The 12,029-nt window shown below is 36.5% G+C and overlaps 1 protein-coding gene across 1 annotated transcript in view; it reads right to left on the bottom strand.

Annotated features, from left to right (window-relative positions):
- Calb1 (calbindin 1) overlaps positions 1 to 8,835 on the bottom strand; it is a 23,428-nt gene extending 14,593 nt beyond the window's left edge. The window contains exons 1-3 of the mRNA XM_055603612.1: positions 8,650 to 8,835; positions 8,103 to 8,179; positions 4,613 to 4,687 (exon numbers count right to left, since the gene is read on the bottom strand). Coding sequence (XP_055459587.1) covers positions 4,613 to 4,687; positions 8,103 to 8,179; positions 8,650 to 8,728 — 231 coding nt within the window. The 5' untranslated portion in view covers positions 8,729 to 8,835. The remainder of the gene's footprint in view (positions 1 to 4,612; positions 4,688 to 8,102; positions 8,180 to 8,649) is intronic.
- Positions 8,836 to 12,029: the final 3,194 nt, after the last annotated feature.

The raw sequence follows: 12,029 nt of genomic DNA, 5'->3' as shown, positions 1-12,029 counted from the left end.
CTTTCTTTCTTTCTTTCTTTCTTTCTTTCTTTCTTTCTTTCTTTCTTCCTCTCATTCTTTTCTTCCTCCTCCATCTCCTTTTTTTTTTTTTTTGAGACAAGATTCTTTGTGTAACCCTGGCTGTTCTGGAATTCACTCTGTAGGCCAGGCTGGCCTTAAACTCAGAGATCCACTTTCCTCTGCCTCCAGAGTGCTGGGATTAAAGGCATTCACCACCATGCCTTCTGTTCTTTATGGATAGTATAGCTGTATATTTCCTTGTGTGTGCTGTTTTTATATTAACTATAAAAGTATCTATATGCATTTATTAAAATCTCATTAAACTATTGTTACTCTCTATAGTACTATCTTATTTAAAAATAAATTTTACTCATAAAGTATCATTGTAAGACAGAATAACCATTTAAAAAACAATGCATGTGTATCTATGATATGTGCCTGGGTTGAGTAGAAAGACTTCCCTTTCAAGGTAAATTTTAAAATGCGGTGGTCCTGTGTTTTCTGTTGGTTCTTTTGTCAATGCATATAAATCATTATTCAAATTTCAGACTTGGATGTGGAAATTCTCCACCTGTAACAGTTCGGTCAGGGTCTAGGATGTGTCAATGGTACCTTTGAGGACAGTATCTACATTTTTTTTCTACTGTTTCCTTGCCTAGCAGCTTCATTAGTAAATATTTTACTGATGTGATGAATGATGGTCACTTTGCCTAGAGTCATCAGTAAACCTATGGAAGTGAAGCTCCCTTGGACATAATTCAGTTTATTACTGAGCTGTTGATAGGAGCTGGGAGATGCTGCCCTGAGCTGCTTCCAGTGCCAGAGTATTACTGAGCAACTCAGCTGTTCATTGAGGAAACGTCTGAGCTGAAGACATCTGCAGCTCCGAGGAGGCTATATCTCATGGTTAATTCACATAAGGGTATAAAAGCCCTACCCTTTTATTTAACACTTGGGAAATCTCTGAAGTGGCATCCCCACTTCAGAGCTCATTACAGAGGAACTCTCCATTAAAGCTTTGAGGACCCAGCACCCCTCAGGGCCCAGGCCTGCTGCCTTTACTCTCCTTCTGCAGGAAGTGATGCCCAAGTGATTCCTAGCTATTCTCTTTGCACTGTTTCCACTCAGCTTTGCTTCCAGGGAACTCAACGACAGCAGGATTTTCTCTTGTATTCTTTGCCATCTTCCTTCTTTCCCTAGCATGATATAGAGCTCCTACCACAAGCTCTAGAGAAGGGTGAAATAGTAGCCATGCCTTGTCTGGCTGCTGAAGCCACTATGTTGATTGCTGGTGATTCATAGTCACCCCCAGTAAGACTCTTACAGGAAGACAGATGATTAAAAAACCTTTTTCCTTAACAATTTCTACACAAGACGTAAGTACAAAAATAGAGCAAAATGCCATATGGAAGAGTACCCATGGTGGGGGTACTTCATAGACAAATAGCTGAGACAGACACGATAGCATAAGAGCAGAATTCATTACCCTTGTTGAGCATGCTAGACAAGGATTCGTTTTCACATTTGAGAAACCAAGGAGCATCTTTCCCACCAATGAGAAGTAAATCCAGAGACGGGGCGGGGGGTGGGGGGGCTGAAAGTATCCTATGTGGCAGGCTTACTCGCACACTGTCTTGACAGTGCTCTGAGACTATCTTTGCTACGCATTATGACATGCAGTTTGAGGCAGTTCTAAAGTCAGATGGTCTAACATTTTTGATTTGGAGGCCTTTATCCCTCTCCATCAGCAAGCACCCATTTCTTAAAAAGAGTGTTTCTAGTTAATCACTTAAAAAGTCTTCCCAAACAAATATTCACACCTGATTTTACCATTAATATGTTTCCCCAATTCTAAAGTACATAATCTGCCAAGAAAAATAGCTTTCATTTTGGCGAGCATATATACTTAGACCCTACCTTGGAAGACAGAAGGAAATGGCCAGAGAAGCATCCCCTTCTCTCTGATAGTTGTAACAGTTTTTAGGTTAAAATAGCTTTTAGATCTTTTCTTTTTCAGTGTACGCAGTGGCCTGGACAAGTAGAAACACTAGGTCTAGAGAAGCTGATAGGCTCCCACACATTGCCCAAGGGGACGGAAGGAAAGCTTAAAGATCTGACGTCTAGCAGAAGGATATATCTGTGTGTACTTCATGTGAGACCTAGAGAAAAGAACTCCGTGACTTGCTAAATCATTTAGTCTTCCTACTTAATTATTTTAATGGACCTTCTTTACAACAGAGCTTTATTAGTCTGAATAAATTTAGAACATTTCTGACTGCGTGGCATTCGTTAAATTATCTCAGATTTTCAATGCTCCACTTTTGAATTTATATTAACAGTCTTGTTATTACTGGACCATCTTCATGTGAATTTTAAAATCTATTAAAGTGATCACATTGCCAAATTTAGAATGTTAGGCATATCAACATTTCTTCTTTTTAATATGTTTAGGTAAAAATGGATGTTTTGGAAACTGTTCGTGCACTGTATCAGCTCAGAACATTGAAAACTAAGCAACATATATATGGCTTACATATGTATATTAAAATTGAAATATATTATTAGAAATATATTTGAAAAACATGGGGTTTTGTGCTTTTATTATAGCTAGCTCGGCTTTTTATGTTGGAATGCCTCACTCTATGGAACACTCCTAAGCAAGTAATACCACACATCAAATTAGACACAGAATGAACTTCATGTAACACAACCTTTTGCTGCTACCAGAGGGTGAACTGTGAGTTATCACACTGTCTCCCTGTCTTCTGTATGTTTCCTGTACCATTTTCCTATTTTTTTTCCCAGGGATACATCTGGACTTACCTTCTCTCAGCTCTTATGTGGCTACCCTGGACATGCCTTATGAACCACTACAGCAGTCTTCTTCCTCATCTCCCATTTTTAGAGAATTTCTTTCAGCTACGTTCTTCAAAATCATGGCTAATAACTGTCATGAGTGCTCACAGCTATACAGAACACAGTCTCATTAAGCTACGCTGTTCTCTCTTATCCATCTTCTTTTACTTCTATTTCTCTTTACTCATAGAAAAAGCCCCTTTTTGTCCCCATAATAGTTTTATCTTAAACTTGTGTTTCATCGTATTTTAAGACAATGAGTTTTCTGGGTTCCAGCTTCTCATTGACATTAAAGTTCTAATGAGAAGTCCAGAATGGTTAAACTCTATCTCACAGAGCATAATCTCAGTTAATCAACTTCACCTATTTAAAAATTTAACACTTTGTGAATAAACTCCATGCTTTAACTACATAGACTCATATCACCAAATAAGTGACATAATAAATAATTGAGTCCACTGGAGTGCTTCAAAGTAAAAGGCTAAATACAAGATGATGGTGTTCCTTCACCTAAAATTATAAAGTAGCCCAAACTGTGAAGGAACCAGTGTAGAAAATCACTTACAATAGATTTTCAAATTAGTTTTAAGTAATTATTTATCTCATTTTACTTATTTTCAGAAACATAATTTTATTATTCTTGTCTTGATTAGTCAGTCTCTACTTCAACTTTAAATTCAATAACTATTATCTATTTATACAGTAATGAGTTGCACACAGGCAAAAGGAGAAAGTGTATGCTCCAGGGAGAAATTTTAATTACAAAGATAATAATAGTATGTCCTCCCTTCACTCTATTTGTAGTAGGGTGTTTAAAAATATGTATATTTCATGCTGGTCTTACAAGTGTCCTAATAAGATCTTTTATTTGAAAACCAGGTTAAGTCTCTGAATAAAAAGTAAATTATAACTAACTTTTGAAAGCTGCTGCAGTTCACAACTGAAGAGCTTGAGAGTGTTTTATGAACATAATTATAATTTGTCATATTTTAAAATATGATTTTATTAATTTTTATAGATAGCTTTCTACCCAGTTTTTTAATAGTTATTTTTTAAACACAGCTTAGATATCACTGTAGGAATTATGGAAGCAGCAGCTATTTTGCAAATTGAATATAGAGATGGATGCATAATTGGTTTTCTTTCCTTGCTGATTCATAGGCATAATAAGATGTCTTTAAGAGAAAAAGTCTTTGTCAAAAAGCAAGATTCAACACTGATGGTTTTAACTTTTTGAGATTCAAAAATGTGTACCTATACAATGCTGTGAAGTGTTTAGTCATCGTAGGACTTTGCTAGGGCCATCTCTCAATCTGAAATAAAATTTCAGAAACCAGGATGCAGGGTTTTGCCATGACATCTTCATAGGACTGAACGTATTTGATTTCAGGACCCACAGAGAAGTTTACACTGTTAAAAATAACAGTGTAATACGGTAACAGTTAAGTGGGTACTTGGACACTACTGAGGGTGTGGAATATGCTCACTCGAAGTTGGGGCTTGCTTGGTCCACTATGGCAGTGAGAAAGACTTCTCTCTCACTTTTCAGTCTGCATATTGGGATGTGGACGGCATTAAACTCTTCAGTCTCTTTTTAAGATTTTACCATTTTTTATTTGATGTGTCAAAAGAGAAGACGCTATATTACTGACAGTGAATGGCCTCTATGAATGAGTTATGCTTGACTGGAGATAACTTGATAAATTTCAAAGCTGATGTTCATTCATTAAGTCAGACAAATGCATGGGTTCCTTACCTCTACGATTCCTATTTTTCCATCATCTCTCTGCCCATACTGATCCACGAAGGTTTTCATCTCAGGTGATAACTCCTAAAATTATAAAAAATCAGGTAAGGTGTTTGTGAAAAAAAAAAAAAAGACAGTCTTTTGGAATGATGTTGATAAATTACTGCAAAGAAAAATGAAAAAAAAAAACCTGAAATATAGCTGTTAATATACTTTTAAACTGTTTGCTTTGTGGAAGCTTATTTTATTTTGCTATGTAGTTTTGTCTTATAATATTTCCTTTTTTATATAGCGTCTTATCTATGGGAGGTAGGAGTGATATTTGGCTCCAACAAGCAAAATATAAAAAGTATATAAAAGAGTAGCCCCATTTGTAAACAATGAATCTGGCTCGAAACAGGTGCGTGCTCACTAAATAAAATTAGAAAATTAAATGTCGGGAGAAAAGTGTGAGAGGAGAAAACGGCTTGACAAATTTGCGTTTTCACTAGGAACTGACAATACTGAAGACTGTATTTTAGGCCACCAATTAAATGTGTCTGATATTTGCCTCTCCTAGGAACATAAGAAACAATTTTCCAAGTTTCCCTTGCTTCCATTTTCTTCAAGATAATATTTTCCCATGTATTTTGTATAATAAATAGTGCTTTGAAGTGACTAAGTAAATGCTATCTTCTCATTTGACTTTCTTCACCTTCAATATAGTTATTCCTTTTTATAGTCACATTGCATATTAACATATTAGATAGTCATTAACTGTAAGCTATTTTAAGTGGGTCTCAAACAAATCCCACTTAAAATATCCCTGTTACATGAACTGGTCTATTTAAAATAGGTCAGTCTTACTGATATTCTAGTCTACCTCCTTCGGAAAGGAAACTAAGATCTCAAGTTCTACCATAATGAACAAGATGGTGGTGGCGGCCACAAAAGTTTACTGTAGGGATGGAGAGCTGGTCTAATACAAGGTGCGGGCCACGCTGAAACTCTAAAGTATGAATGTCAGCATTTACCCTGTTGAAGTCATTGTACGTATATAATAGAACTAAGATAGACAGCAGCAATAAATTAATTTACTTATACTTATACTTTTAATATATTAAAATTATGTGATGCTACAATTCGAGTAGCAGCCTTGATATTTACCTTGCCAAGTTTCTGGGTAGTTGAGCTCTATGTTTTAAATAGTGAGGGACCTGCTACAGTCATCATCATCATCAATTACAGATTTATAAAGATGTGGGCAAATGTAATAATGAGACATTGTTTAGTGCAAAAGGATACTCTTTTGGTAAATAGTGCACTGGAATGTCATATTCACTTGGCAAAAATGTGAAAAACTCACATTATTAATGTGAGGAGCCAAAGAAATGTTTCTCCCTGTCCTTCTAAGTCGGGAAATGAAAAGCCTTGTCTATCGGGTCGGCATGTGTGCTTTTGAAGGAGAAGAAATGCGTGAAAGTAGGTTGATGGCAGTGGACCACCAGTTTAAACGAAATGTCCCGAATATATATATGAATTCTTAATCTACATCTTAATTTGGACGTTTAGTCATCCAACCAAAGCCTATTATGTAACCCTGAAAAAATACTCAGGTATCAAGCAAGGTAATAAGCAATTTGATATGACCACATACTGTTTGAAAGATTAGCTTTATCAAAGGATAATCTAATTAGGGCTTCTCATGAACCAAAATTAGATTCTCGGCAGCAGAAAAAATAAATAAGCTCTAATTGTGTAACTTTTGCCTGAACTTTTTTTAATCTTTTTTTATTTTTTAATTCTTTATTAATTAAAAAAAGTAAAAGTATTAAAAGGAGACAAGGAAAATATCTGAAAAATACAGATCTCATGAATATTTGTATTTATTGAATGGAACTAAATATCAATAGTAAAGTTTCTTCTGGAAGATTAAAACATGATCAGTTAGCTGTTAGGGGCACCATTCAAGGTTGTAATTATAATTTTTATGAAAAATAAGACATTCTATATACATTTAATATCTTTTAAGTGAAGAAAAAATTTATTTTGTTTTATCAGCTGAAGATACATTAAACTGTAGTGACAGCATTACAGAAATTTTTTTGCATGCTAATGCATAAAGGAAAAACAGGGTAAAGTTCATAGAAGACATTTTTATTTGATCTCATTCTATTGCACTTTTAGATTCACTATATTAAATCTGGGTAAAAGAATCCCCAGAGCACATTCTGGTTTAAAGTCAGTTTGGCATGATTTTAGCAACTTGATAGTCTGTCTGTAATCATCAGAGAGCTTTTATAGCACTCTGGGATTATTTTTAATATGTTATTTTTTAATATGTTAATATTTTAATATGGTTTATAGCAGGTATTTTCATTGGAATACTTGCTATAAAAATTTCATCATAGACAGAACAGCAAAAGCAAAAAAAAAAAAAAAAAACCAAAAAACCAAAAAACACAAAAAAACAAAACAAAACCAAAAAACCCACAGTTCTATTAATACATCAGACACACAGCACTAGAAAAGGTGGCATGCTATATAATATCTAGGGATAATATATATCATCTTTATGTAAACATTTCTTTGTAATCGTAGTTCAAAAGGTCAAAGACCATTAACATTCAACTACTCCAAATCTGGCATTGCTTTCTGAAAGGAAGGCTTACGTAAATGCCAACAGACCTGTAAAATTCTCAACCTATTCTTTATAAAACATCTCACATGTTTAAAAGCTGGCTGAGTACATTTTATTTTTATGTTGACATCATCTTTTCCCAACAAATAAATTTGGCCCAAAGGAACTAATTTATAATCAATAGTTATGATTTATTCATCCAATGGGTTAAGTAAAAACCATAGCTTATTTATAAATTATCACTAATAATTTCTCATCAGAAATTTTTCTTTCTATAATACATGAAATTCTTAAAATACTTTTTCTTATTGCTTTCTTAATTTTTTGGGTTTCTCTTCAACAAAAAAGAAAAACGTTTCTTGCTAAATTTTCACTCACACTTAAGTTACAAGTTGGTTATCTTTTCTCAGGGATATTAAGGCAAGCTCTTTTCTCATCTCCATCCCCCCACCATATTGACATCGCAGCAAAAATTGGCTTTAGAATCTGCAGATCTGCTCCTGGCCACCAAGGGGCAGAAATGTTATTTCTACCCCTAACCTATCCTCTAGAAAAGAGAAGTTAGGAATCACCCAACCAACTCAGGGGTAGAGGTGGGGGTCTGAGGAAGGGTCTCGCACATGGACGTTTCATTTTAAGACCTAATAAGGAAAGGTATAGAATATATATGTTCAATTTAAAACAATAGGAATTTTCTCTTTAGGACATCCATCCACCCCTCCGCACACACACACATCACGCACACACTTTTTCTCCTGACGCAATTTGGAAAGATGTTCTTTCTTGCCTTTCTTAGTACGTAAGCATTTACTTTCCCCCATGAAACACAAGAATAAGTATGTTTAAGGATTGAAGGGTCCGGCACAAACCCAAGCCTACCAATCCAGCCTTCTTTCGCGCCTGCAGAAGCTCCTGGATCAAGTTCTGCAGCTCCTTTCCTTCCAGGTAACCACTTCCTGCAAAGACAAAGAGGCACCCAGGTGTCAGATGTCTCTTTCTAAGTTTCTTCTCCGTTCTTTCTAGGACAGTGGTCCTGGGAGCTATGTAGCCCGAGTACCGATTAATCAGCAATGGGATACAGCTCTCTCCTTGCGAGGTGTCAAACTTCAACAGCACCGAGGGCAAAGGAGACTAGGTGTGCTGGAGGGTCTTTGAAACTTTTGGGGAACAGGGTTTCTCAATCTTTGCTTCTGTCCTACCGTTACCGTTCCTAGAAAGGAGACCGCTTACAGCGTGGGGGTGCCCTACTCGCAACGCAAACTTCCAGGCTGACGGGTCTGCAGCCAGGGGGAAGACAATATTAGGCAGGATGATAGAAGAAGGAAGGGACAGAAAAAAGGATGGTTGGGATGAAGAGGCTCAGTGGACAGAACGGGCAGGAAGGAATGGGAACGGGTCTTGAAAGGGTTAAAAAAAAAAGAATCACCGTCAGCGTCGAAATGAAGCCAGATCTCGAAAAACTGTGAGGCTGTGATAAGGGGCGCCTGCAGGTGGGATTCGGCCATGGTGCCGCGGCGAGCGTCGGAGAGCGCGGGGCGCGAACCTCGGGGCGGCAGGGCTGGCGGGCTGGGCTGGGCGCGGCGCGGCTGGGCGCTGTCCGCGGTGCTGCTCCGCTCGGGCGTCCTCCGGAGTTCTCTGCACCCCGCACCCAGTGCTCAGTATTTATCCCGCCGGCCCCAGGCCGGCCACGCCTCCTCCTGCCTCCCCTCCCAGCTCCCGCCTCTTGCTCTCACCAACCTTCTTCCCCTCCCCTCCAGATTTCTCTCTTCCCTGGGAATCGCTGGAGTTTTGGAGTCGAGGAAGCAGCAGGTGGTGGGGATTCCTTGCTCATGCTCATTTCTTCTCACATTTCCCCCTCCACCGAGGCTCTTACCCCGAGCGTTATAGAAAAAGCAACATACTGGGAACGATTTAATTTTCAAATGGAAGGGGAAGCTGACGAGGGGAAACCGCGACAACGGTGATTTTTGTCTGCTTATTATTTATCCAAGCAGTCTGAAGAAAATCAGGTTGTCAAGTATTAGTTTAATTTGATTAATGTATACGATGGGTTGGTTAATCTCAACAATGTCACATCTTGTGCTAATGAAGACCAAGACGTGAACTGTCCTTACAGACAGGGGAATGCAGGATTGTGCTGCTTTTGTTATTGTTGCTTTAAAAAAAAAAAAAAAAAAACTTGAAGTAGAATTACTGGAATGCAATAGAATTAACTCCTATAAATTTAAGATGTTAGGAAAAAGAACTATTAACGATACCATTAGTTGCTCTGTGCATCTTTCAAAGTATAAACTGAAGGCAAGGTGACACGTGGCCACCAGGTAAAACAGTGATTCACTGACTTTACCAGCTGTGCCTCGCCTATTTCTGAGTGAGGTATTTTCAGAAACTGGAAATCGCTAGAAGTGGAAAAAAATACCCAGTTATATGTGAAAATTGCTACTTTAAGATAACAAATGCTGGGTTTGGGTTATCATTTATGTAAGTACTCTTACGTTACCTGGTTGTCAATCTTTTGAGACCTTATTGTCTACTGAAAACGTCCTAAATGTCTGGTTACAACACAGAAGCACAGTAGTGTGGTATAAATATTTAAAATGACTTCACCAGCTTCCACATTTTCCACCTGTGTAATAGCAGTCAACAACTTTATATTCTCTTACTTAAAAAGGTTATATACATGCCCAGTTGTTTATATTTTCATTCGCTCAATGAATACTTAATTTCTTTCCTGTCAAGTACTCTGCTGGATCCTGGAAGTAATGAAATAAAAAGTAGCATCCTCACCTTCTTGAGGCTTAGTCGTTTGGTGATGAGCCAGATAAACAAATGTGACAGGGTATTTCAATATGGCATGCATAAGTTACTTTTGTGCATATACCTCTTGAATTCCAGGAAAAAACGGAAGCTCAGTTTATCCAAGTTACATTCTCACCCAGAAAATCCTGTTCCATGGTAGACACTTTGGGGCCTAAGGAGAAAGAGACACGAGAACGAAACACCATCATTTTCAAAGAGTTTATTCTAGTTTTTAGAAAATTAATTATTAAAAAATTTCCATTTGTATTTATATTTGCAAACAAGAACTTTGTATGAAAAATATGCTATGTAAACTTGGGCTAATGCAGGAAGATAAACTTTGAAGATCACAGAAAAAAATCACAGTGTTTGCTGAATGGCTTGAAGACTCATTCTGATCCTTCCTTATTCTGATAGAGAAGACAATGTCTAAGTGAGTTTTAGACCAATGGGAAATGTCACAAACCAACTAAAGAAATAAACCAATAAAAGAAGAACTAACGTTTGTATTATTTTTATAATTATAACTAGTATTTTACCTGAAAAAAAAAAAACCCAAAAATCCTCACAGGTTGTGGTATAAATTCATTTAAGTTTTTAAATACTTAAGCTTATTTTTTTAAAATCTTAAATTCTAAGATTTAAAGGCAATTTTAGGAAGTTAAAATATTAGATGAGGATCATTTTTGTGAACTCCTATTATATGAAAAGCATTTTTTTTTTCCTTGTCTGTCATGAGGAGACTTCAGAATTTTCATGCTGGCATGCTTAGGTGCTGTGGTTTGTTGACAAGTAGATGGGAAAGAAATACTCACTTTGCTTGAAGTTGTGGGATAAGGAAGTACATTCTTTTTCTTTTATGTGGAGCGATTTTTGAGGATACTCACATAGACTGTGGAAATGTGAAGTCTCCTTGAAGTTACTTCTCAGTGCAGTACTGAAGTAACCAACGTTAAAATTGCCATGCTTGCACAGAAATGATCTTTCGGCTATTTGTTTTTACGAAAAAGAGTCTATATTCTGTATATCATCCTCTGGTTAAATGCTAATAAAGGGACACCCCTCTAGCATTATTACCAATGTCTAATTTATGCTTTTAAGTAGTTGGCTAATATTTTATTGATTAATCCTAACTGTGGTCATTCCATCTCTTCTAATGTCATATGGTGACAAACAGCTGCAAGAAACTTCTTCCACATTTATGTCAGATGTACAGGTTTTCTGGTTACAAAGGTACAAATTATTTTTAGTTCAAAAGCATACATAATTTAAATTTAAATTTTGACAAGCATTTTTTTAGGTTAGTTCTTCCTATCTGTACCAACACAAATTAACAAGAAGTAAATATGGCAACCTTATTATCTTTGAATGTTATCATCTTCAATTACTTAAATTTACATTTTGATCATCTAGGGTAATATTTTTCCTCTGGATTTTTTTTTTAAGCAAGAGAAATGTAACTTCATAAAATAAGTTTTTCTTTTAAATTACTATTGGTCTCACACTTCCATCTCAAACCAATATCTCTTTTTAGACATTTCTGGACCATTTCAAAATTAAATTCAGCTTGAAGACACTAAAGCATTGTGTGTTTCAGTTCTACAGATATGAAGTAACTTAAGAACTAATTCTGCCTTCTGCCTTTTCAGTTCATTAATCAAGGTAGGGAGGGTGTTGCTTCTCAAATGTTCAGGAACCTCTCGCTTTCTAGGATTCTGGAAGAAGTGCACATGGTTTGAATAATGAGATTGTTCCATAAGATTAAACTTTCCAAAAGCATTGCAAAGCACTTTTATGACTTATTTTATAGGCCTCATTACCCAGTATTAAGGTGAATGGGTTCACAATCCCACATGTCATAAAAGTAGAAAAAAATCTCCAGCACAATTAAACTCTTCCCCATTTCGTGTTACTGAATTACTGCTTCTTCGTTCAGACTCAGGTCTCAGTTCAAATCACTACATTTATGGGAGACCCAGAACCTTTCAGGTCCAATGAATCTTTTCT

The sequence above is a fragment of the Psammomys obesus genome, unplaced genomic scaffold (genome assembly GCF_907164565.1).
Source record: "Psammomys obesus unplaced genomic scaffold, mPsaObe1.curated_primary_1811, whole genome shotgun sequence".
NCBI lineage: Eukaryota > Metazoa > Chordata > Mammalia > Rodentia > Muridae > Psammomys > Psammomys obesus.
The sequence above is the reverse complement of the archived record's forward strand: the minus strand, read 5'-3'. Positions and strand labels throughout refer to the sequence as shown.